The sequence below is a fragment of the Aulonocara stuartgranti genome (assembly GCF_965226115.1).
Source record: "Aulonocara stuartgranti genome assembly, chromosome: 19".
In the NCBI taxonomy this organism is placed as follows: Eukaryota; Metazoa; Chordata; class Actinopteri; order Cichliformes; family Cichlidae; genus Aulonocara; species Aulonocara stuartgranti.
The window spans coordinates 14,843,499-14,870,144 of NC_138955.1; the positions used below are offsets into that span (position 1 = coordinate 14,843,499).

The 26,646-nt window shown below is 42.9% G+C and overlaps 3 protein-coding genes across 6 annotated transcripts in view; 2 read left to right on the forward strand and 1 right to left on the reverse strand.

Moving 5' to 3' along the window:
• LOC309695745 (uncharacterized protein) overlaps positions 1-10,770 on the forward strand; it is a 31,730-nt gene extending 20,960 nt beyond the window's left edge. The window contains exons 4-5 of the mRNA XM_082516612.1: positions 1,540-1,593; positions 9,615-10,770. Of these exons, the coding sequence (XP_082372738.1) occupies positions 1,540-1,593; positions 9,615-9,740 (180 nt within the window). The 3' untranslated portion in view covers positions 9,741-10,770. The remainder of the gene's footprint in view (positions 1-1,539; positions 1,594-9,614) is intronic.
• Positions 10,771-12,774: 2,004 nt separating this feature from the next.
• Positions 12,775-21,593, reverse strand: slc4a1ap (solute carrier family 4 member 1 adaptor protein). Of its 2 annotated transcripts, none has more exons than XM_082517131.1 (14): positions 20,811-21,593; positions 18,891-19,089; positions 18,632-18,760; positions 18,211-18,271; positions 17,963-18,102; positions 17,721-17,881; positions 17,270-17,339; positions 17,007-17,196; positions 16,827-16,917; positions 15,441-15,696; positions 15,004-15,102; positions 14,462-14,541; positions 14,299-14,368; positions 12,775-13,775 (listed from the first exon to the last, which is right to left on the reverse strand). In XM_082517131.1, the coding sequence occupies exons 1-14, from the start codon at positions 21,561-21,563 to the stop codon at positions 13,726-13,728; spliced, it is 2,349 nt and encodes a 782-aa protein (XP_082373257.1). In that variant the 5' UTR covers positions 21,564-21,593; the 3' UTR covers positions 12,775-13,725. The 2 variants fall into 2 exon arrangements, with proteins under 2 accessions (XP_082373257.1, XP_082373258.1); XM_082517132.1 differs by having other exon boundaries at positions 16,827-16,914; positions 20,811-21,592.
• supt7l (SPT7 like, STAGA complex subunit gamma) lies at positions 20,972-25,758 on the forward strand. Of its 3 annotated transcripts, none has more exons than XM_082517148.1 (5): positions 20,972-21,055; positions 23,140-23,610; positions 23,841-24,165; positions 24,382-24,619; positions 25,281-25,758. In XM_082517148.1, the coding sequence occupies exons 2-5, from the start codon at positions 23,174-23,176 to the stop codon at positions 25,574-25,576; spliced, it is 1,296 nt and encodes a 431-aa protein (XP_082373274.1). In that variant the 5' UTR covers positions 20,972-21,055; positions 23,140-23,173; the 3' UTR covers positions 25,577-25,758. The 3 variants fall into 3 exon arrangements, with proteins under 3 accessions (XP_082373274.1, XP_082373272.1, XP_082373273.1); XM_082517146.1 differs by lacking the exon at positions 20,972-21,055 and adding an exon at positions 21,776-21,864; XM_082517147.1 differs by lacking the exon at positions 20,972-21,055 and adding an exon at positions 21,791-21,875.
• The last annotated feature ends 888 nt before the right edge of the window (positions 25,759-26,646 follow it).

The following is a 26,646-nucleotide window of genomic DNA, read 5'->3' on the forward strand; positions in this document are numbered from 1 at the left end:
TGATAGTGGGAAGGAATAACTTCTAACAGGACAGACCCAGGCTTAGGGAGGGGCAGCCTTCTGCTGGGACCAGTTGGGGGTGGTGGGAGGAAGACACACTGTGAAAGAGAGTGAGAGATTAAAAATAACTAATGATTAAATGCAGAGGGGTGTATAGGCATATATCATGAAAAGAGGTCAATGAAGATAACCCACTGCATCCTGGGAAGCCCCCAGTACCAAGCCAATTGCCGTTCAGAGGGAGCGCTCAGAGTTACCTGTTCCATCCGTAACTCCCCTTAGGAGGAAGCTAGTTTCAGCTGCTTCTGTCCACTTATTGTTTTCATCACTGCTCACAGCTGGTGGGTGTAGGTGAGGAAGGAATGTAGATTGAGCAGTAAATCAACAGGCTTGCTTTCTGGTCTGATATCTATTCAGCACAACAGGCTGGTACCAAACCCTTCGTGTCGACTTCACTCGTCCTCAGGTCATGAACAAGACCCCCAAATTTTTTAGCCCGGAGAGAGGTGCAAACGATGGCCTCACACTACCATCCATTATAAGAGTGCAGTGTTAAGGTAGTACTTATGCCCTGGATTCACTTTTCAGAACCTGGAGTCTACATCCATCTTAACTAGGCGGCCCATGGATGTAAACAGTGGTTATAGCTTTCACCAAGGATTAGCCTAGATAAGTCAAGGCTATTTTTGTAGCATGTTGCATAGAAGACAAGTTCTGTACCCACGTTTCTACAGCTCGTTGGCAAGCTGTGACCTGTTTAAGGTGAGGGTGGTGTGCAGGGGTGGATAAAATTATCACTTTGATTTTTCTCTAAGATGGGTTCTTTGAAAGTTTGCACGAGGCCAGCTCAAACATGTAGCATCTAAAATAAACATTGGATTTGGTTTGTTTTTAAATTCTTCTTCAAGCATTTTGCACTCAAATACTGTAGACTGTAGAGTCACCGATGGGAAGAGGGGGAAAAAAAGAAAGATGAGGGCTGGCAGGAGGTGAGCATGAGGGCAAGTGCACGTTGACTGTCTCCCACATCACAGCAGCAGGAGTCTTGTGGTGCTTCCATTCTCTCCTGCGCTCCCTTCCCCTTTGGAAGCTACCTCCGCGACTCCAGACAATTCGATGATTGTGTGGTCCCTCCACCCCCACTGTGTTTTCTTTCTTTTTTCTTTTTTTCTGAAAACAGTGGAGCTGCGTGGTCATGGAGGGGAGTGGGAGACAGGATATTGCATAAGCTTCATTGACCAACTGTTTATACTTGAGTGAGACAGCTGGATTTGCTGACTTCCTCGATCATCCCGAATTAAACATTAAGCCGGTGCCTACTTTGTTTTCATGTGTTGGTGTTTTGCTGTTTTTGATATGGCTGATTATAGAAAAATACTCACATGCACCGACACTAGCTTTAACCAGTCATTTTCTCTCATAAAAAGTTCAGTCTACAAGAAAAGGTGTGGAGCTTTTACTCTTCCTGTCACAGAGGAGCTGCTGCTGAAGTTTTAATATCGATAGAAAAGTCACTGTGCTTTCTTCTTGTCTTCACAGAAGATGCTGCTGAAAAAGAACTGCGGAGGGAAAACACGGACCATAAAGATTCGGGTGAGTTCACTTTCATTGCCACACGAATACCCTGCTGGCAGGAAACGCTCCCACAACATTGGCGAACATTGGAATAGTATTCCTGTAAGCTTCAAAGCTCAGCTAAGACATAACATTTTGACTGCAACACTCGAGATGTTTTGAGAATATTGTCACGGTGAAGGTTATGAAGTTTACTGCTATCAGCTGTACGCAACATTCCTACAGCTGATAGCAGTAAAAAAAAGAAATAAAACAAATTGTCAACACAACAGCTGGCGATGTTTTCAGGCTGTTATGAGCTCTGAAGGGACAAAGCGCTCATAATGTTCCTCTAATGGCATTTGTTAGCAAAGTTAGTAGTTTTGACTGCAACATATAGAGGTTTTTGGTATAACAGATGATAATATATTTTTTTAGCTTTCCCACATCAGTCAGTCCATCTGTAAACCCTTGAAGTGGACAGTATTGTGCAAAAGTCTTGAGCCAAGCCTCATTTCCATATATTTTGCTTCCAAGGAGCCAAGACACACAACCCAGTGAGTGTTGTGTCTACACAAAAGAGAAGAAAGCAAAAATCTGTCCCCCATGTTTTAATAGGATCTATGAAAAACTCCAAAGATAACACAATTTGATGGGCATATAAAAGTATTTTGACGCCAACAAGGTGATTCCCTAAGAACTAATAGCTGAAAACTTGGCAGGTTGTGCAGTTTGTCCTTAATAAATGTGAGGAAACTGGACAAGTGGAGGACACAGGAAGAAGTTGCGGGCTTAAATAAGTATTTGCAGAAGATGAAAAGTATTTGAAGGTAATGTCCGTCATCAGAAATGGTCTCAGAGGAAGGTGGCTGTCAAGAAGCTATTCTTTAGAAAGGGAACCAGGTTGAAAGGACTAAGGTACGCCAAATTACTCAAGAACTGGCCTGAAGATCAGTGACAACAAGTCTTATGGAGTAATGAATCCAAATTTTTTTTGGTTGGCGGTGTTGTTAATCTGTATGTAGAGCGGTCCAACAGTGAGTGCCTGTAGCCATGTTTAAAAACCATCCATGTAAGATAATAAACAGGATCCCATATTTAAATGAGGGCAAAATAAAAGCTTCGTTTTGAACTTTTATTGCTGGGTAAAAAAAATTTTTTTCTGCTCAGGCTGAAGCGTTCCATTTATGGGTTGTAATATCTTTAACAGGGGCATCATCATGATATACAGATGCTGCTAACTTGAAGATAAAAGTGATATAAAAAAACCCCAGTGCTATCAGTTAAAGCCACAGATTCACTTTGCAGTTTATCACAGCTCTCTCACTGCAGACAGCATCTACACACTTAATGCCTAATTAGAGCAATGTGACAACTGCTAACAGAGTTCACTTTCCTCTTGCACACCGAGAGACTCACTAGGCTGAGTTCACTCTTAGTTTAATTGCCTTTTTGTCTTCTCCTTTCTTCTCTCATTTGAGCTAACGCTAGCTACACACTGACTCAGAGGTGTCTGCTCAATTTGTTGCTGGCCTTGAGTCACTGCAGTGAGTTGCACTATTTTTACTTTACGAGACTTGAACAAACCGAGTTCCCCGTGTATCACTTTGAACCAGTGCTCATACTGGTTTAGCCTTATTGAGATAAGAGTGACTTAAGAGAGTCATGTTAACAAAATAAATACATCTAAGCATGATTTTCAATGATAATTTTCAATGGTTACATGACGTCATTTACAATAGTTATATATATTTAGCTTCTTTAGCTGAAGAACCAGTGAGCTTATCCAATGATGAGACGTCCGTTCCTTCACAGTTCACACCATTCTTCTTATTCTTTCCTTGAGTATTCGTCAGATTATAATGAAACTTGCACTCAACAATGGGTCTTCACTCAAAACGGTGCTGAAGGTCGTCCAACTCACGGTAGATTAGAACGTTAACCAACTATGAACGGGTTAAAGTTCTAGTTAACTTGAAAATTTAGTTTGAAATTAAGATCCATCCATCCATCCATCCTCCCATCATCTGCTGCTTATCCGTGCTGGGTCACGGAAGCAGTAGTCTAAGCAGAGTCCAGACCTCCATCTACCCAGCCACCTCCTCTACGTCATCCAGGGGGACCCTGAGGCGTTACAAGGCCACGCGAGAGATCCAATCTCTTCAGCATGTCCTTGGTCTACCTCCAGTTCTTCATCTGGTAGGACATGCCTGCAACGCCTCACAGAGGAGGTGCCCAGGAGGCATCATGGTCAGACAGATGTTCAAACTACCTCAACTGGCTCCTTTTGAAGGGGAGAAGTAGTAGCTCTACTCCTACTTCCTCCTCTATGACTGAACTTCTCACCCCAACTCAAAAGGAGAGATCAGTCACCCTTCGAGGAAAGCTCATTTCCGCCACTGAGGAAATGTGTTGGGCTGTGGTCAAGGGCGGAGGCCCTGGTGGTCCTATACCCAACTGCTGAGGGTGGATATTGGGACATGAGAATAAATTCTTATAATAAACTAGACATTATGGTTTATTTTTGGACCTATTTTTGATCGTGAACTTGTATCTCATCAGTAGCAGATGGCTATCAGGTAGCAGACGTAAAGCTGTTAATGAATCAACTCCATCTTGCAAATTATCTGGAAAAAAAGAAGCAGTGAAAACACCAAGAAGGAAATACTACTTAGGCTCATGTCATTATCACAGCTGTAATTATAGTTTTGGGCGAGCCGCAGACGATTTTCAGATTTCCAGATGGGTCTCGGCAGTCTTTAGAAATGCCTGGTATATGAAAATCTAAAATCATGACCGGTCTAATTCCTGATATAGTCAGCTCTTACAGAGGATGCACCAACAGGCTGCAGTATAAGATAAATAAGAATTATTTTGAACTGTGAATCACACAAAGCTACTGTAACAGAGTCTAAAAATAAAGTGAAGAAAACCAGTCAAAGCAGATTATCATTATCAAGTGTGTCTTACACGTAAATTAATTGAAATCAATTTAAACACGACTTTGCATGCAGAGCCTTTCCTTTAATGCTGGCTGATGGGCAGTCCAGATCAGGGTATCCATTACAGTCGCGATAAGGTTGCGAGGTTGCTCAGCCCCTGTGAACAGACCGGCCTGCCTTATTGCCAGCACCTTGATCTCCATCCAACTGCATACTGGGACAGCATCTGGCTGCAGCGTTTGTTCCCATGCCCCACTAGCTACTGAGCTATAGAGACTGTGGAAAATCTGATAGCGCCATTGGATTCCTTTTGCAAACTTTACTGCAGTGATACATTAGCCTAAGAATGAAAAAATGCCCTCCTTTTCACGTTTGTTTGATCTCTTGATTTCACTCAACAGCCTTTAATAGCTGTGCTTTCCGCTTGTCCCATTAGTGCACATTTACCAGCCTGAATACTTCTGTAAATACAACAGGAATTTCCCAAAGAAGTCCAAACGCAACGGCCAACAATTAATCATCAGCGATGCGACTGTGTACATGGTGATTTTTGCTTAGAAGGACGGAGAGCTGGAGGCTGGAACAAGCTTTGTCGTCTTGGCACGGAGGAGGGCGCTCCAGAAGGAGGCACAGTGTGGTGAGAAAAGTGACGTTATTATCACGTCGTGTGGGATAGTGTCAGTGGAACCTTATCACACACTTGTTTATGAGCGCACACATGTGCGTGCACACGTACACACAGCGACTGTAACAGCATCGAGTATACCTCAGTCCTGCATGATGATGAGTGAAAATGTAAAAAACCGAGGTGGCGATGAGAGATGGAGCTGAGGAGGAGGAGGTAGAGTGTGTGCGGTTCCCTTGTGGTGTATTTCCAGGGATGGAGTCATTTTCCATTTATAGCCTGGCCGGCTGCTATCTGTTTAGTTCCACTGATACGTGGAGATATTGCTCATTATCCCGTGTTCTCACTGGTGAAGCTGGTAGTGTTGCTGATGTCCCCGTCAGTGACGTCTGTGGGCACTGTGTTTGTTCCAGTTCAGAGATTTTTGTCTCAAAGTGAGTGCACAGTGGATTGATGAGCCATTTGGAAGCTTGTGTCCACTCTTTGTGCACTTTTTCCCCCTTCCATCTCCTTCTGTCGACCCACGGTTTCCTGGCCAAGATCCAGCACCAAGGCACTGGATCTCGCTGGGTGGGTGCAGGAGGGGGTTGAAACTGGACTCAATTTTTCAAGCATGGGAGTTGTTACAGGGGTTGAGGAGGTTGATGGTGGTGGCGGTGGGGGTTTTGTGTAGGAAAGAATGAAAACACAGCTTTGGACCCTGTAGCTGCTGCTGAGGCCACCCCCTCAGGGCCTGGAGGTGAATAGGAGAGTTTATTGATGAGAGCTTCCCCGGCTGTAGCAGGCAAGAGTGATGGCGTCTGGTTTCAGCCACTGTAAAGAATGGAGGAGGGAAAAAATTGATTGAGCTGAGGGAAGTGGTGCAGATATAGGCAGAATTGAGGGAGCTAAATGTAAGGAAAAAGTGGTGCATGACCCTTTGGTTTCTGGTTGAGGTAAATCCGACTTTTGTATTACAGCAAGACTGAAATGGACTCGAGGTGAGGGCTCAGTGAAGAGCTACAATCCATGCTCACAGCTTTGAGCCATCGACCAGCACCAGTTATGCTCTTGTCCTGATAACATCTCCCCCTGGCATTGCAAATAAATTAACACTCTGAGAAGCTATCACATTCCGCTAGGCGCGATTGTGTTAAATAGGGCGCAGTTGCTTACTGCAGACCTCAGTATCGTTTGTATCATTTATTTAAATATAGCAAATGTTGCAACTCTGAAAGAGAGACTCCTAAAATAAATATGCAACAAACTTTTTCCGTGCTTTGAAGTCACATGATTGGCACAGTAAGCTCTTAAGTAAATCCCGTCAGTGGCTTTTCGATGCCAATAGCGGCTGTTAAATCTTTAGAGTTTAAGATTCTTTTAGATGTTTAACTCAGCGGTCTCCAACCTTTTTTGCGCCATGGACCGGTTTATGCCCGACAATATTTTCACGGACCGGCCTTTAAGGTGTCGCGGAAAAATACAACAAAATAAAACTAGTACCGGCACCGAAAAAAGAAGATTTATTCATAAAGCACGTGAAAAGACCAAGGAAAACAGAGTTAACGATAAAAACGATAACAAAATAACGCTGAAAACTGATAAAAACCCTGAAAACCATACATTTCACACCTGAGCCTCAACTCTTGCGGCCCGGTACCAAACGACTCACGTACCGGTCCGAGGCCCGGGGGTTGGGGACCGCTGGTTTAACTGATCTTTCATGCCATCGTTCCTACTGCAGAGATCTGTACTCGGTCTGACCCTGAATGCCGCAGATGTAAACTCTGTGAGGAGGATTGTTAATGTGGACAGGGAGTTGTCCTGATGTATGACTTTTCTCTGCTGTTGGAGTAGCTCACAGCTACCATATGGAGAACATCTCAGCAGAGTTCACATCCATCAAGTTTACTGTGGCTCAGTCTCAGAGTGAGATTTTCCATGTCTCTCTCTCTCTTTTTTTTCGGCTCTTTATTCAAACATGAGTACACAGAGCGGCTCTAAGTGGTGATGGGAATTGTTGCTGAGTTACTGTTGTAGAGCTGAACCCCTGAAGATGTCGGTTGAAGTCATAGCAACACCTGTAGCTTCACATGCACTGATGTTATTGGGTGATTTTTCTAGCAGCGGCGGGTGCTCTCCCTGCATCTCAGGGGATCCACTTAGTTACTCTAATGCATCGGTCTCCCAATTTACAGCTCTCTGTATAAGCACACGCTCCAGTCTTTCCATGGTATCAGCTCGCTGCAACAAGTCTGTCTCTGAAGAAATGTGCTCCCTCCTTGGATTTGGCTCTGAGGGAGAAAGTGCCGCCTCACTGCCAAATCCAACAAAGTCATTTCCTGTTGTTTCCTGTAGGGAGGAGAATGACGAGGGCTAAATTTAGACGGAGGCCTTCTAGAGCCATGAGAAGCTCAGAGAGGGGTCTCTGCAAGTGGAAAATCATTTATGTCACTGAACCTGCAGTGTGCATAAATAAATAAATAAATAATTAGCGTGAAAATGTTCTAATTAGGTGCAGTAACTTTCCAACAGTGCCAGTTGAGTTTTCACTTTGCTCTGATGTGTCCTGAGGATCCAGCATTTCCACACTTCTCCACAGACTGTCAATTTAACTTGATGTGTGCTGCACTCTGTCGCACGTATCGAGCGCCCAGGTATCAAGTCGTCAAGACTACTTTATGCAAACCAGAAACATCCAGCCTCTAAACCAGGGCTGTCAAACATAAAGCTTGGGGTCCAGAATCAGCCCAGCCCAAGACTCCAATCTGGCCCACAAGATGGCACAGATACAGACTTCCCCCATGACCAGTCATACTACACCAAAGTAAATAAGTAATAGATTACAATACATAACTGCTTACAATTGAAGCCTCGGGCCCACTATGGTCAGTGATTTTTGTCATCAAACAGGGAGAGTGATGAGTGATGAGAGTGTGGATGTCTTTGTGCCTGCCAGTTTTTTGTGAGTCCGTGTAGTCATTATAAGGGGACCAGTGTGCACTGAATTCAAAGAGCTGTTTTGTGTGAAGACATTTTTCACTACCCACATCTTTGCAATTCTTCATTAAAACAACACAAGAGACACAGCAGCTCCTCTTCTTCCTTGTTGTCATTTTGAGTAGGTTCGTAGCGCCTGTGCTTTTTATAATGCTAGTGACTGCACATGTGAAAACAAATCCTTTGTGCAGAATTTACATGGACTTGTAATGACTATAATAGGATCACCCGATGTCTCTCTGAGTGACCTCATCTGCAACTACGTATATACTACTACTAATTTACACTACATAACTGTTGAGCTGTCAGGCTGAATCATTCTTTGTATTTGAACTACTGGTAGAGTCACCCTTTTCTCCTCCATCATTCTAGAAAAGGGAATTCAACCTTCAAGGGAGGGTTATGTTGTGCTTTTTTGCACTTGGGCAACACAAAATGCATCACTGAGGGTGGAAAGCATTACCTCAGTGCCTTAACTCAGTCCAGATAGGATTGGGTTATGGATTATTGTTTGGGTTATTGTTTGAAATCTAGGAGCAGACACAAGAAGTTCATTGCTCGCTGAAAGTGAGGAGATGCATTGTGACCGTTGCCAAAAAGGCCACTGTTGACACTCAAGTCGTGTGATTAACTGATGCAAGTCCTAGTTTTGCTCACAGATTTTGTTTTCAACAAACATGAAATCAAGAAAATTCTGATTTTTATTTATTATTTGAATTTGTTTGTGTTGTGAACTTCTCATTATCTCATCCCATTGTGATACATCCATAATTCACAGGGATCACTACTCCTCCTTCAGCATTGGTCAGTGAGTTTTTGGTGCTTTTTTGCCCTTGCCAGATAGTACAGTGAAGATGAAAAGAGAAGATGCACAGTGGGGGGCCTTGGGTCAAAATCAAACTCGGGTCACTGCGGCGTGTGGTCGCCTCCTAAACCCATGAGCTAAACTAGCAACCTATTGTGTCTTCACCCAAACTGTGCTCAACCTCAGCATCACATTTGTCATTTTATGTGCAATGACCTGTGATGGATCGTGAGCCACTGGTGCATTTGCTCTTTAGTTAATCTCAAACCAATATGACTCTAAGAGGGCTTAAAGCCAACAAGATTAAAAGTAGTGAAATGTTTCTGTAGGTGAACCTGTGTAAGGTTCACTAACGGTTGCCTTTGTCTACGGATCAACAAGGGTCTCTTACCCAACCTCCTTTTGCGTAACATGAGAATGACTGCTGTCTTGAGGTATTCACATCCCCTGCTGCTTGGGCCTCTTCTTGCTTGTATTTGGAACAACACATACCCCACAGTGGAGGCAGTGAAGTGGCAGGGGCTGGCGTTTGCCCTTGGATGGCTTTTTTGGTCAGAAACACCAGCTCAGTTTGGGTCTAACTCTATCTGATGGCCTTGTATATTTAAAGTTTAACAAAACTACATGTTAAAAATTCTTAAGGTCAGCAGGTAATCGTTACCAAAGGCTGCAGTCACCCAAACACATGCTCTCTCTGTCTGTCTTTCAGAATCTGACGGGCAGTCGTCCCCCGCCCAGGTACACCTACGACCCCTCCATCTTCGCCTTCCGCTCCCTGAGCACAGTCCCCCCCTGCAGCCCTCTGAGTCCGTCCGAGGATCCTCCCTGCTCATAAGGAAACATCCTCACACCAGATAATCCTCCCCACTCCTCTCTTCATTCCCAGACGGCTGCTTTTTTTTGTGGTGTCTGCCCTTCTTAGACCAATGAGCAGCTGGTATGAAAGCGTTTGTTTGAAGGTCGAATTCTTGCACACTCAGGTAATCCCACCCTGTCACTTTGAGCGTCGCTCTCTGCCTGAAATCAACAGCGGGCCCAGCACAACCCATCTGAGGATGCTTCAGGTTTTAGAAATCCTGTGATTGGAGGAAGAACGCTCCGGAAACGGACACGGCCCACCTGAACTTAAGTTTTCAGCACAATATTCAAGGGAAATAATGCATGTAAGACAATCAAATGCTTCCAGGGTTTCTTCCTTTGATGTGATAGCTTCATAAAAACAGCGAGGTGAGTCCTCTGACATCAGTGGTCACATTTGTCTGTTTGAAATTAAGTTAATAAAAAAAAAGCTTCTCTGGATGTATTATTGAATATGCAGGTCATGTAAGGCTGAGCTATAACAAACATGTATGGCTGTAGTTGAACATAGTCGACCTTTGACCTTTTGATGATGTACATTTCTTAATGAATTTGTCACTTGTAGTCCAGGTCAAAGTTCAGTACTTGTATCCTCTTTCCTTGCATGAATTTCACTGCTTTGCAGAAAGAGGTATGTGGATGAGAATAGTTTGCTGCACATTCGGCAAGTGTACACGGTGCTGTGTTCTGCATAGCCTACTTGTAGTGTGCCATTTCTTTTCTCCAATATTGTACCTCATTACTGTCTAGGTAGAAGAGGACCACTGGTGTAATTAAGATGTCCCAGTGTTTCTGCAGATCTCTTAATGCCTTGAAATGACATTCCTGTTGTGTTGAATGAAACTTGGGGTCGATCTCGGCCCCGAGAACTGAGCTGATGAACTTATTAAATGCGAAATGTCACCACTGTAACTAGGATTTTGCTGAAGTGAATGTAACATTGTGACATGTTTTCGTCCCTTGTTGCACAAAAATTAGTCAATAAATGCCCTGTGGCCTCTTGTTTAGGAGGTGATTTTTTTTTTATGTGATATTATGAGTATTTAAGGTTGGATCGAAAATTCTAGCTCACCTTCATGGGATTCTCTGGACTGTTTATCCTTGTGTGAAGGATCCTTGCTGGTGATGAGGTCTGGGTCTCTGGCAGCTACAGGGCACTTTTCATTTGAAGGTCCACTGTCTCCATGCCTGAAGTCAGCACATCAGGTGAGAAGTATGACCAGGAGCGTGCTCAGTTAATACTCTGAAGCAGCAGCCCCCTTCATAGTTTAACAATGTCATGTTATCATTTGTATTTGGGGACCATCGAGAGAGTTTATGGTGTCGTAAATCCTTAAGTGGACAACTGATGCTGATTGTGGTGCTTTATAGCCTAAAATTTGTGTTTTATATATTGAGATTAAATTTTAGATTCAAAATGGCCTTGGTTTATGACTAAAATATCTTGTTTTCTTTATTTCCCTTAAAGTCATTTTCTGCAATAATTGATTATGAAACTTTTTGTAACCAATAGCTTCTTTTGGCTGTTTCCTTGTTCCAGAGGCACTGCCACAGCAGATGGATCTGGATTTCTGATTTGTGACGCAAAGTTTTAGCCCCCAAAAAAGAAAAATCCCTGCAGCACTCTGCAAAGGTAGATCTGTAGAGAGTGGCGGCGACTCCCATTAATCACGTTGTACAGAAATTGGCTGCAGTTTAGCCTGAGGCACAACAGGGGGCGCTTGCAAAGCAGTTTTTTTTTTAATGGATAGGCATGCACACAGCTATAAACGGCTTAAAGAAATATTTACATTTACGTCAATTTAACTAAACCCACATACAGCCTTTAATTTTTCTTACAGTGAAGCCAATAAACAATTAGTTAGCTAATGTTGATGCCATTTGTCAGCTGTAGTTTAACAAAACAAAGCCTTCCTTTAGTGGTAGTAAATTCAACCACCACAGCAGCTGCTTCTTATACACAAACAGAAGTTTGTTTTGAAGGTCATCACTACAAGGCTGCTGCTACAATTTCTCAGCTGCTCCAGATCAAATGCATGAAATTAAAATGTGCCTAATACTTAAATGAAGCCAACAGGCGGACACTCACTGCTCACTGGCTACACTTTCTAGTTCTGTCAATAAAAAGTTCTAAATGGAACCTATGACAAAACAACAAAGCTCACAAGTGAATTGCATACCAGCTCTCCTCTGTGCAACACCTGGAAAATGGGAGGGAAAAAACCCCAGTAAAATATTTTCTGCTGATGGAAGACTCTTGGTTTAGGTGAAATGTAAAGAGGTAGAGACAAATCCCCACCTTACCTAAAATTACACCCAGGACAAATTGCTCAGCCACATTATTATTATTATTATTATTTTTTTTTTCAGTTTGATTTCTGCAAAAGTTAAAAATTTATTTAAATATTTATCTTCTACCACTTTATGTTCACTGCCTCCTGGCCAGCTGTCAACCCCAAACTTCAGTTTACCTCTAAGGAAGGAAGTGCCAACTGGTTCTGAAGGCTGATCTGACAGGTGCTCTCTGGCAGCAAAAACAAAATCCAGGAAGTTGTTGCTTATATAAAACCACCACCGAACAAAACATAAGGCACTGTATTCAGCAGAAATCCTTGTTGATGATTCTAGGGCTTTTCTCAAATGATGGTTTTAGATTGCTAGAATTTGACAGGACAAAAGAAAATCCAAAAATTTATTAATCTGCTACTTTTTCCTGTTCTTTTGCCTGTGTTCAAGCTTATGTTTCATCATGCTGTCTGTGCCTGAGAAGGGTCTCCCTGTGTTTCAGGAATCCATCGGCTGATTAGTAGGTCACTGCAAAGACCTACAGCCAAGACCAGAAGCCTCTTTGTACTCAATCGCAGCCAGAGAAACGCTCTTTGTGTGTGTGAGAGGGAGCTTGAAAGGGAGAAAAAGAAAGTCTGACGTCAAAACCGGCTTCGGTGAGAAGTGGAGCCCCAGAGAGGGAAAGTTTCAGATAATCCTAAAGCAATAAACAAACAGAGTAGCTCTGAGGTTATGTACAGACAATTTTATTATACATTTATGTAACAAAATACAGTTTATTAACTTGTGTTTGGAGCAAAGACAACAGGAAAGAGGGTGGAAAGTCTGGCAGGAAACCAAGAGAACAGCAATGAGTGGGATTTTGCAAAGCGAGGAATCCTGCTCCGGGCAAACACACACCAACCGCTAACTCGCTCATAAAGGCAATCTTGTTTAAAAAAAAAAAAGAACTTTGAGAAGGTTGGGCTCTGTGTGTGTGTCTGAATGGATACAGACACACACACACTCCACTTAGCTTGAGTCATTATCAGCTTGCGTTTCATCCAGTAAGCCATCCAAGTGTCCAGATGGTCAGAAAAGCTGCTCCAATGCTCTCCCTCTTTCTCCCTCCCTGCTACACACACTCCTTTGGAGGAGGAAAAAAAAGTTATGCCAGCAAGCGACTGAAGCCAAACAGGGGAGGGATACAGATTGGATGTCAGGTGGATTTAACTGCAAGAGGAGCAGCCAAAGACTAGAAAGCTGAATTTGGATCAGTTGCTGCTCTTGCTCTGTCTCCTCATATTTTCTGCTCAGATGTTATAGAATTCAATTGAAATTTCCCACCTTTCCTTTTAATTTTTTTTCTTTAAAAAGTAAAAAATTCAAGTGCTACCCAACTCCATTATTATGAGTGGGGAAGAGTGCCAGCACACTGGCTGCCCAGTGTGCTGGCACTCTGCTTGTTTAATGTGAACCCAAATGGTGTGCTGTTTCGAATAATCTCCTAGAGAGAGAAGTAAAAACGTGCAGCATTACTGTCTCAGCCCGTCCTGCTCTGTTACAGGCTTCTGTGTTGTTAAACAGTGGTTGGGCTGGGCTGGAGGGGGTTAATGGTCATGGCTAAGGAGACTGGAGGCTTTGTACTGCAGGTATTATCTCACGTAGAAACAGAAGAGCTCTGTTACGTTTCCCCCTCAGTAGCCATACTTGTCATTTAGGTGTGTGCGTCCATCTCCAGTCTGACCTACAAGTGAAGAAAAGACACGAGTAAACACAAAAGGTGCATCCTCCTCCTCACGCATAGAAACTAAAAAGCAAATTCTTGTCAAACTGGGCAACAGGAGTATCACATGCGTTTGCATACCTCATCATTAACCTAATCGGAGCAGTGCAGTTAAATCTGACCTAAAATAAAAGCTCAATCTGGAAGTTTATGCAATTCAAGCTTATCTTATCCCTTAATTGTGACTTTGATCTGCATTCCTCAGCAAACAATGAAAATGTTGCAGCTATTTCAGCTGTGCAAATGTACCATGAAAGCCTGTTTGATTCCTTTGGTCAGGAAAATATTTGGGCCTTTCTTCATTCAAGCAGAGGAAATATGCAACCCCGCCAGTGTCAGCGAGTCAAAAGAACTGCTGTAATTCTATCTCTTAAAACAACAGCAGGGTTAACCTAACCGCTACTGTTCCTGCTGCTTAACAAGATTGAGTGTGATGCAGGGAAGTGATCAGCTGAACGTCAGTCACACAGCTCGGGAGGTTTACCTGCAGGAGGCACCCACACAGAATAATCGGGGTCGTCTTGTGGATACTGTGCTGACAGCTGCACAGGAGGCTGTGGAGACACATGACGAGGAAATTCGCTTTATGCATTCATGTGGCAATAAACTGTACAGGTATACATTTACTGCTGTGAGTATGGGCCTACCCTGCCGGGGCCCATCACTCTCTTTTTCTTCTTGGGGCTGGGGTCTGTCGCTGGCTCGCCGGCACCTTTGGATTTGGACTCTGGGGATATGCAGGTAATGTAAATTAGTGGTGGAGCACCAAGTACTTGATGCATGCTCATCATCCAGGTAAGTAAATCCCAAAAGGTTGATTCTGTTCATCTGGACGTAGCGTTCTCAGTTGGAGAATCGTTTCGTCACTCATCCAAGTGACTTCTTCAGTCTCAGCTGACTGCAGGTTTCCCCAATCTTATAAACAGAACATTAGATCAATGACTGAAAGTGGGCTAGTTTCAGTCATTCTGCAAATGTACTGTTCACTGCATTCCTCCACCTCGACTCTTGCAAAGGTCACTCAAAGTCTTAGCAATAAAGTTCAAATTCAGAAAAAGGACATTTATGTGTTATAAAGGTTGTGGTAATCTTTTTTTGTTTTTTACTGAATGCCAGTGGGGAAAGAAGATTTAACACTACATCTAAGAGAGAGTACAGAGAAATATTTTACAGCAATAAAACACGACACCTGGACTCAAAAGGGCCACCGGCTTGTTGCTGCTATGCTCGGGAACCTGCTCCGCTGCTTCAGACTCCCCGCTCCTCCTCTGCTGTTTGTGGCTTTGATCTGACGTGAAGGCATGAAAACAGAAATAAAGTGTGTAATAATGAGGACACGCACGATTCAGCACATCCTGTTAAGACTTTAAATACGAGCCACAGGCACAGATATTACTTGACTTTGTACCTAAAGTGCAAAAAATAGAACATGAAAGAAGGAGATCTAAGCATTTCACTGCGACATATTTAATCTGTTTATATGTACAAGGAGGCGTTACAGTATGACAGCAGCATGCATTGCAGATTTACTGCCATCCAGTGGCTTAAAGAAAAATTTAAATTAAATGCATGAACATAATAAAAAAAAAAAAAAAAAAGGCATTCTGCATGTTTTTGTGCTTTTACCTTTCAGGTGTTCTGAGACTTTGAGTTGATCTCTTTTATTCTCAGAAGGAGATGATTCTTTAGACGTCGATACGCCGGACTCAGCAATACGTTTACCAGGTAGTTCATCATTATCCTCACTTTTGTCTGCCACTGCCTCCCCTTCTTCTTGTGCTTTTTCTTCTTCTTCTTCCTCCTCCTCTTCTTCCCCATCAGGTGGAAGTTCTTTCATGTTGAAGAGCTCAGCAGGCAGGTTAGGCCGCTTAGGAGGCAACTTCTGCAAGAGAAAAGACAATGCAGTTAGTGCTGGGTGCTATGACCTAAAATTAGCGTCACAGTATTTTATTAAGTACAAAAAATTTAAATAAAACAAACCACACAAACAAACAACTGAGCTCTGTTAGTAGGAAGATAAAGGCCACAACTTAAGGGAGGGTGACATACAATACAAGGAAAAGCAATTATCATAATAAAGCAGGAAATGGAAACAAGGAAAGCAGGCAGAGGTGCCGCCTCCTCTCCTTCATCCTCCATCCTACTGCCTGTGGCCTGGATGTCGCTCTCACAATGCCATGCTGAAGGATGTATCAGTTCCTAATGATGCACTAAAGTTTGTCATTTTCAATTTTGTAACAGTGTTTTTATCTTCAGATATAAAAGAGGTGTAACTAACAGCTGTACTGTAAAAGCCAAGGTGAGAGGAGGACTCTTAAAGCCACTGGTCCTTTTTATTCATGTTGTATCAGTTATTTAAGATAGTAAAGGACAAAGTCTGACAGTCTCTTCCTCACCACCTGTGCTTGGCTCTCATTCTCGTGGGGAGAATGTACAATTTGGGAAATAAGGAGAAGGGCAGTGACCAAAAAAAACAATAACAAGAACCAAATAAGTGAAATCCCTTACAAGAACCCTGCACCATTGCAGTTACCTTTGCCTCCCATGATTTGCTGTTGCTGCATGGGCAGAGTAACGCGAGCCTGGCCCACAGTAAAAGCCCAGTACAGGCACAACAATGAGCTCCTTGCTTAGTGCTCTCTTTTCTTTATCCTTCATTTATTTTTACTACAGCGCAAGGCCTTTCCCAAGTCTGCTACGCCATCTGGCTAGCTATCAAGCTTTTTAGTAATTGTGCAGTTATTATGTTAGACATTTTTATTAACCCAGACTTCATATGCAGTCACCCTAAAAGGCTCAATTTATGCAGGAAACCCTTGACTTATATTAACTTATTTCTATCTGATCAGAACCTTGAGTACGAAGTATGCACAGTTAATGCAGGTCTTACATATAATACATTTAAAAGTCACAGTTGGTAGGGGAGTATTTGAAGAAATCATATCATGCATAAAGTTACAACTTAAAAGCACCAACTTCAGTGGAAATGCAAGCATGTCAAAAAGCACATACCCCAATAGTACCAGTTTTCAGTTTGAATTTGCTCCCTCCCTTCATGGCTCCAAACATCGGCAGGGTCTTTTTCGACTTCTGCTCTGAGCTGCTATCAAATCAAGACAGATCAAAATATCAACTTCAATCTGACACATTCATAGGATAACTTTTAGGTTAAAAACTGCTGCTTTGTCTGACCCGGGCAGCAAGGAGGGCATCTGCGCCGGCCTCGTGAGTTCAACCAGTTTGCGGAGCCTCTGAGCATCTTTCCGCAAGTCGGCCATGTGCACGTGAAGCTTCCTGCGCTCCACCGCGTCCATCGCTACCTCGCTTTTCACTGCGGTCATGAAGGCCTCCAGCGAGTCCTCAGTCGATGACGTCAAAGACTCTGATAGGAGTGAAAAGTTACAGACTGGACCTTTTAAAGTCTGTAGAAGTGTGAACAGGTGATCACAGCTCACCTCCTTTTCCAGCACTGAGCTTTTTCTGAGTCTCTGCCAACTCCTTCTCCACCTCTTCCAGTTTGGCCACCTACAGAAAAATAATCAACAGTTATGGACACGTGCAGAAAATCGCTTCTTTCTTTAGATGTGTTTTAATGGCTGATGATGCTTTAAATGCTCTTGATTTGTCTGTCAGGTATAAAATCTCCTTCTCAGTTTGCAGACAGACAAGTCCTGGACATACTACATGAGTAAACTTCTTTGAAGTTAGACAGGATGAACTGAGGGGCGGCACCATGGCCCAGCATATAAATATGGAGCTGGAAATTTACAGAATAGGTCCCCTTACAGACAGTGGAGCCCTTAAAACTTTCAGAAAACAGCCTGAAAGACAGTACCCAGTTGATGCTCTCACTGTTGTCTGTTGTTTTTACGCTCCTGTCATTTATAAAACTATGCAGATGTTTACCAGTGAGTCATAGGTCTCGGGCCGCTCCTCGAGCTTTCCCGCTTTCTTCATTCGTTCCTGCCTTTTCCTCTCCACTGTGCCGGTTCTATCCAGGAAGGTGTCATCATCGCTGTCATAGTAGTCATCGTCTTCCCAGTTCTTCTTCTTGCGCTTACGGGACACTGAAAATCAGATGCAGAAACTCTTAATGAATTTTCCAACACAACTTCCAGTCCTCTCAACACGGGACTGAGCACACAAACCTGCTTCCTGGCGCAGCAGCCCTCTGGCTTCCAGCATGCGACACGCCTCAAGACAGCACTGGATGGCAGCTTCTTTCTTCTTTCCTGTGTGGGTCACCTCTGCAACCAGCTGACGACCCATAGCGTCGTCCACCGGCAGCCTGTTTTTAAAAAAAAAAAAAAAAAAAAAATTAACAGTCAGCACATACAGCTCGATAAACACTTCACAGCCTGCCTGGAAAAAAAACAAAAGAATTTATTCCCCTTACTTTATTCTACAAAGCCAGGTGCCGTGGTTCTTGTCCTCATACTCAAACTCCAGCTCCTCCCCTACAGAAGACAAGCAAAGAAGTTCAGTGAAAAAAAAAAAAAAGCAGAATCTGCTGTCTGTGAGTTCTAGTTAACTGCTAGTTAGTATATTCTTTAACCTCTACAACTGAGAGTATTTAACCATTCTTTAATCTCATGAGACAGTAAAGTTTCTTTTGGATTTTCAGCTGTTGGTCATAAAAAACAAAGAATTTGGACCCTTCATTTTGATGTATGGTTTTTAACTATCTTAGGCCAACTTGCCCAAAATAACCCTCGACCTTTTGGAGTAACTGATTTTTTTTCCAGCAAATACGTACAGACCTTAATTTCCTTGATTTTAATTTCAGTCTTTTAATGCCCTGCGATACTTCTTCTCACCTTCTCTGTCATAAAAGCCCTGCAAAGCCTTCTTGGGGTCCTTCAGGTAGGCTGCTTCCTGGTCTTCGTGGAATTCTGTTGAAAAGGGGTTTTCCTCGTTCTCGTCTTCCTCTGGAGCTGCTTCTTCGACTGCAGGGAGGATTTGTGCAGAGGTAATGTGAAAGGTAAGAGAAAGACCCAAAACACTGAAATCATGTATCAAACCAAATGACACGTAACACACTCCAGCTTCATCCAGCAACAGCAGTGACACACTCACCCATTCCCCACGAACAGCCAGAGTCTTCATTTGACACTCTGCCATCGTCCCTGTTTTCATCCTCCTCCTTTTCTTCTTTTTCCTCATCAGAACCATCTCCCATCATCCTCCTCTCCAGCTCTTCCTTCTGTTTGCGAGCTTTTTCCCTCAACTCTGTCACTGTCAGTTCAGACTCGTCTTCCTCATCAAACTCTGGACCCTGCAAAAAGAAAATGAAGCTCAACACTCAAATGTTACTCTTTTTAAAATATATCCCTTCACACCTGAAAATCTTACATGCATAAAACATTTTTCTGGTACATGAAGAAGAAATCAGTTACAGTACTGAATGTTTGTAATTTTGATTGATGGATGATTCTTTTTCTTTGCATAACACACAAGCTTCTCTCTCCCAGCTCTTCTAGAAACACAGCATGGCATTTCAAGCCAGTTAAAAGAAATGTTCTCTCTAGTCTGTCCTGAATCGCCTCCCAAATGGACATGCCCAGAAACACCTCAGCAAGCACACATACAGGAGCAGCTTTACACGTCTTTTGGCTCTTTTTGATGTTGAGCAGCACCAGTCTATTCTCTCATCCCATCTCTTGCCAGTGTAGAAAGACCCCAAGATAACTGAACTTATCATACCCAGCACAATCTGGATTTCACTGCTCGGTAAAGCCAGCAGACATCATTCACAAAAGGAAAGTTGTGATTCTAAGGCCACCAGCCACCCTCCACCTTCTGGCTGTATTTAAAAATTAAGTCCATAAGAGTTATGGAAAGAATCATTGATAAAGTGCAGCCCTGGGACTCTCATGAGTCTAACTTAGTGCAGTCAATGCTAACCAGGTGTACATGCAGTAGTACAGGGACTGAATAACTCATAATAAAGGGTCATGCTCCGAAAACATTGACCAAAGGACTGCCCTGAGGTATGAAGTTGAATGCCTTTTCCAAATTTATGCACCCAAAACATCCCTGATGTAAAAGGCTGGCTAAAAACTGCACTCACAATCTGGGAGTGCTTTATATGATGGATAATATATTTTTAATGATTAATTGGTTAACAGCTTAATATCTTTCTTGTATCATGTCAGATACACGCTGATGTAACCTTCTAAAAGTAAAGAAAGATGCTTGCGGTAACTGATGTGTGTGGTACCTGTAGAGTAACATATGGTGGTATGACAAGTAGTGTTTTCACACCACTTACTAAGTATTATTATATATTGTGGCAAATAGCAGCCACGATATTCTGCCTTTTTTAAAGTAACTATCATACTGCTGGTACATATGAAGAATATTGCCTCTATATTAAAGTAGACCTCTTGTCTTTTTTGTATTTTCCGTCATATATATCCTGTTTCAGTTGTGGCTTATCATGTTAAATGTGGCCAAAGACTGAAATGCTAGTGTGTAGATAATTTGTGTAAGCTGAAAGCTCTAAACATGGCATTTCTTACAGTTTTCCCCAACACTTTAATCTGTATGATGCCATAGTTATACTTAGGCACACAGAAGCCGCACCCATCTGCTGCTCAAATGTTCTGCTTAAATGCCATAGCCAATCACAATACAATTTCCTTAATGAGTGAGAAGCTAAAACTGCATACTGCAAACAGAGGATGAACCAGGGAGCAGCACAAAGGCCCAGTATGGGAAAAATTTGGATTATTTTGAAGTGTGAACCACGCAAAGTTACACTAGAAGAGTCCAAGAGTAAAGCATAAAAAGTATCATTCAAAGCTGTTTAATAATGCACAGGCATGATTAACTGAATTCGTGTTTATTCTACAGAGAAACATTTTTGTGTAGCTGCAAGGAATCCATAAGAGAACTTGATCAGCCCAACCAGGCAAGATTAGCACTGTGTCAAACAGCTAAAATCAAGACATTTTAGAGACCCTCCCTGTCATCGTTTATCACAACAGACATTACCTGCAGGATAAAAAGCCTCGTGCTTCCTCCAAACTTCAACACGTGCCCCACGCGGACTCTGATGTAAGTTTTCGGTGGGATCTTGTTCTTGTTCACCACAGTGCCGTGCGTGCTGCTCAAGTCGTAGATGTAGAAGCCCTTCTCTTCTCCCATGCAGCCCGCGTCCTCCCCGGCCTCTCCACGGTATTGAATCACTGCGTGGTACCTGGAGATCGAGGGGTGCTCCAGGGAGAGATCGCACACAGGTAAACGTCCAACCACAAAGTAGCTCTTGTCCACTAATGGCACCTGATCCACTATGGTGCCATTTTTTAGGATTTCAAGAGCGTACGGGGTATCCGAAGCAGTGCCACCCCAGGGAGGCTCTGTGTAAGGGAGAGGGGGTAATTTGCCAACTTGGGGGGCTTTAGTAGTGAGCGCTCGAGGTTTAGCTTCTGGTTTGGTTTTGTCCTTTTCGGACTTTTTGTCCTTTTCTTGGCCTTTTTCAGAGGTTTTGCTTTCGCCATCAGCTTTATTTTCTGTGATGGGTTTGGACGGAGCAGTGACGTTGGTGCGTTTTGCGGTGAAGCTAGGCGCCGCAAAAAGAGCCGGTTTCTTGAAAGGCTCCTCCGCTTCTGGTTGTTTAGTTTTACCCGAGTCTTTCTCTCCGGCTTCCTCTCCATTTTCTGGTGCCAAACGCTCATTAGAGTCCATTACAGAGTTCATTTCGTCGCCTGTGTCCATCACGTCTGCTGCTGGCGGGGAGGCAGCCATGTTTATTTGGTGCAGCTCTCAAACTTGGCCGGGTACTTTAACCTTTAAAAATTTACAACTACATCTGATAAATTATGTAAATCGAAGGAAAGCCGTCGGATATTATAAATTCTTAAACAGTCCCACATTACATGAATATATTTTTTAATTTGTACAATTCAAAACGAACTTTTTGTTGTGGAACTAAACATTCAACATAGCTATTTACCCGAGTTCTTTTCCTCCAAGGACGAAAACCCTTAGTTTCCCGTTAAGCTTTCTTCAACATTCAATCAACAGCAGACGTTTCCTCCATCCCAGGGTAACAGCAATGTGTGTTTTTTTTTTAAACCTCATTTACATTAATAAACATGCCCGTGATGCATTAAAATATGTAGCTCGAGGTTGAGTTAAAATAAACGAGTGCATCAGTAACTCAAACCGCAAAGGTCCTGGAACCCAGCTTTATACTCCAGCCAGACAACAGACATTTTGCGTTTTTCTGTCATTCGAAAAACATCAGGTTTTGTTAATCATAGACTTCAGACTTTAAAGGAACCAATGCAGTTTGATCTTCTTTTCGGGATATAAAAGCATAGCGAATAGACATGTATCCTGCCGCTCTTTCATCAGTTATTAAGTTTGGAGAGGCTGCTAGCCACGCTGTCTTGGTTTATCATAAATGTTGCCCTTAAAGTATGTCAAATGTACGAAAAGTGATCATGAGATAACAATGTAGTTGTAACAGATCTTTTAAATGTTGTGTTAGCGTTTTCAGCTTTTCACAAAACCAGTATTTCACAACTTGTTCGCCTGTGATCAACATTTGGCGTAATTTGCTCTAAAATTAACCGGAGTCGTATACATTTAACGACTCGGTTTTATTTAGAGACCTTTTTGTCAAGAGGCATTTAAGTACAACCCGAAAGCTGGACATTATTGAGGGTGATTGGCCTCGCAGAATATTTAAATTAATTGCAATACTGGTGGTGCAGAGTGGATCAGGATAACGTAAATTGAATTGTTCAAGTGGTTTTCTTGTAAATAACTAACTTTATTTTTATTTATTTACATTTTACAGTGGGGTTTAAATTACACATATGCTTGTAACATTGCAAGAAATAGCAGGAAGCTTCACAGACTTCTGTTAGGGTGAGAAATAAAACAGTTTTGGTCCCTCTCTAAAGAGGCTTTGAAGTCCCAGCAAACTAAATCACAAGAGTTTTAACAGAAAAAGATGACAATCATTTGTTTTGTACAGTAGGTTTTAATTTATGCGAGCCTAAAATACTTATAGGTTTACTGTTAATTATGTTAAGAGAGGCTCATTGCCTTAACTAAATACCTGACAAAAGGGTAGCTTTGATTCAGCAAAGCTCTGTGTGTTCCTTTGGCAGCTGCACACTTTGTTCAGTGAAATAATCACATTTTAATGCATGGTTTAAAGCCAAACCAGACAGTAATGCAGGAAAACAAAGAATAAAATTGCTTGAATTTAAAACAAAATCAGTTTCATACTGAACAAATTAATATGAACAATAGTTGCCTTGATGTTTTCAAAACTTATTCACATTTTCTATACCCCTTTCTGTTTTAGTCTCAACTGCAGTCTATATTCTCCTTGTGTGGTCATGATGCGTTACTGGGGTGAGATCCCGGGGCCTGCGGGGGCTCCTCCCAGTCGCAGTTCGTTTGACTTGCTCCAGCGTGAGTTTCGATCTGTGGAGATGCAGGACCCTCCCTTGCACCAGCCCTCTGCACAGCGGCCACGGCCCACCACAATGCTTGATATCCCCTCTGAGCCGTGCAGCCTCACCATCCACACAGTGCAGCTGTGCCAGCATGTTCGCCGTCTCCGAGGTCTTCTGGCAGCAGCCCAAGCCCAATCTCAGGGTCAGAGCTCAACATCCTCCGAGGGTGGCAGCAAGCTGGACGAGGCTGATACCAACCTGCCGTTATGCCCTCCCACCCCACCTGTTATGCCAGATGACCTGCTACCTGTGGATAGCAAAGCCCCCCGACAGCCCTTTCAGCTCCGCCACAGCGACCCTGAAAGTGACTTTTACAAGTAAGTTTCAGATTGCAGTCCTCTTTTCTAAATCAGTACCTCTATATCTATAAAAAATTATTTCATGGGAAATCAATGACCACCTCCAATCATGATCAGCTGATGGGAGAAGGAAGTAATAGATTTAGACACTGAAGGACTCTAAATCCCAAATTTCTGTGTATTCCACATTTCTCATATAAATCTTAGTCAACAATGATTCTTTATCTCCTTCCTTCTTCTGTTTTTAGAGGTAAAGGCGAACAGGTCACAGAACTGAGTTGGCCCTCCTGTAGGCAGCTACTGTATCAGTCTGTAGCGACTGTCCTGGCCCATGCTGGCTTCGAATCTGCTCAGGAAAGCGTCCTGGAGACGCTCACGGATCTGGTCCACGAGCATTACCTGCGTCTAACCCGCCTGCTGCGGGTGGCAGTGGACAGGGAGGCTCGACTTGGAGCCAGTCCCTTCCCAGATGTGGTGGAGCAGGTGTTCCATGAGGTGGGAATTGGCAGCGTCCTGACCTTGCAGCGATTCTGGCAAGTGAGGATCAAGGACTATCACAGCTACATGCTGCAGGTAAGGCTGGAAAGAAAATAGAAATTAAAAATAAATACATGAGACAACATCAATTTGTCATCCTCCAAAGTCTTATACTAATCTGTTTCATATCTCTGGCTGTTTAACTGTATGTTTTTTCTACATTGAATTAGAGCTGAATGACTTCATAGAAAACCCTTAACAGTTACATCATCCAGACTCCTACTTTACCACAGAAATATCTTATTCCTACAGCTCAGTAAGGATCTATCAGAGGAATACGAGCGACTGGTAAATCCAGAGAAAGCTCTTGAGGACTCAAAGTCCCCGAAGATCAAGGTGGAGGCCATGAATGACATTCCCTTCCCTGTTAGTGAGGAGCCTGAGGCTGACTTGGCCTCCGGGGACCAGGCTTTGCCAATGGGGGTCCTTGGTGCCAATGCTGAGAGGCTGGCTTCAGGGCTGGATGGAGATCATTCTCCTCATACCTCAGGTAAGATCATCCTAATCAAATGTTCTCTACCACTCGGACTGATTAGTAGTTATTTCCAAGTTCAGTAGTTTAGTGTTTGAAATGCTTTGTGTCCACAACAGGTCATTACTGATCCCAGTGGTTGCATTACCCTCTTTCAATTACAACTGCAGTGTTGTCTGTAAGCTTTAACTCAGTTCTAAGATTTGACAATATTTGAGGGAGAACCCTAATGAGTCCCTATAAGAAGCACTCTGAGATAGTGGGGAGGAAGAACTCCCTTTTAACATTAGCAACTTTATAGTAGTTTGTAGCAATGTTATTTGTTTGGTAATGGGGATTCTTAATTAATCTTAATTGTCACTTCAAGCACAAAGAGAAGTTAATATATATTATAGAACTGCGACAGCATGGAATTAACCACATTCATATACTTTAACGAATGATTGTTGTGTTTAGTCGTAATTTTCATTTACTAAGGTTTTCAAAGCATCGACTGTAATTTTAAAAGTTATACATAACTGGTTTCTCTCATGCTTCTTCAGCTTTCTCTTGAAGACAAGGTTTCTCGCTACAGCAGGTTTATTTAAATAAATGTGACTAAATCCATTTGCCCATTTAGTGGTTAAAAAAAAAATTCCAATTCGCTCCTTAATTCGTTTTTGTTTCATGCATTTCCAAGGTGGAGGTGTGGCAAACAACTCCCCTCTGTGGCCTCAGGTAAAAGTGGAGCCACAGGACGGCGAGGAAGGCCAAGCTTCGGCTCACCATCATCATCACCACCACCACCACGGGGTCCTGGGCGGAGATGTGTTTGAGGACGGTGGGCCCATGTCCACCATGAGTGAGTCAGGAGGAGTAATGGGGCCCTCACCCGGAGGGGTGGGATCTGATGGAAGCTATGCTTCCCATTCGCCCGACTCCATGATGGTTGACGATTTTGACCAGAGACCCAAGAAACGGACAAAGAAGATGTGAGGCTGTTTTGGCAGAGAAATTGACTCTGAGCCAAAGTGCTGAAACACACCAGTGTTAATCTGACAAGAGCGCTGAACTCATGGTGGAAGGCGGGGCTTTTGTAGTTCTTTGTTTTTACTAAACATATTAATGGAGTTAATCACCAAAAGAATAAACATCTTCTGGGGAACCAGCTGCACTAATTCTGGTCATGGAGTGTTTTTCATAAACAAATCTATAAGGAGTTAGTCAACAGTTAGCTTAATGAACAGAGGAAAAGGAAAAACTATGAAGCTCTAATACAAATTGTTTAGTTGAACAACTAAATAATTCAGCTGCAGGGTTTGTTTTCCCGAGCCATTAAGACTCTTGCTCCCTACACACCAATTGTTACCATTTAAAATTCATTATCATTAAAAGATGCTCTAAAAAGAGAAAATCCTTGTTCTCGTGAGCATGTCTCTGCATGCGATTATGATGTGTTCTCAACTTTGCCTGCTTCGGTTCACTTTACGCCTGGCCCGACAGAGTGGAACGATCTGCACACACCTCACACACCTGTCAACCTGAAGCCGCTCCGCAGAATTAGCATCTGTTTCGGTAATGAGGCCAACCTGTGAATGCAACACCAGAGGCAATTATGGGTTGGTTGTGTGCATCGCGAAGGGCGACATCAATCCAGTCTTAATGGCAAATTAATTAGGCCAGGCATAATTTTGCATGTTCAATGAGCAGGCCTGTTTGAATACATGTGCTTTGCTTTTGTGTGGTCCTCTTTGGTTTTTACAATTAGCCAGGTAATTGTCTGTGCCTCAGGTAGGTCCTGATGGGGGTCATAACTATTGATATTCAATTAGCTCCATCTATTGATTGATGATTGATTTGTTTTCTGCAGTTGAATGTGTCTGACTGCACAAAACAGTCTTCCAACTTATGAGGGAGCTATTCGAATTTCGTTCCTCAAACACAGTTGCGCACTGTGCGTGCAAGCATTCTCCACAACCCCGCGCGTCCACACGTCGTCCGTCAAACTGTCGCTCTCCTGCAAAACTTTGGAACTTCATCACCCACCCACCCTACAGTTCGGACTT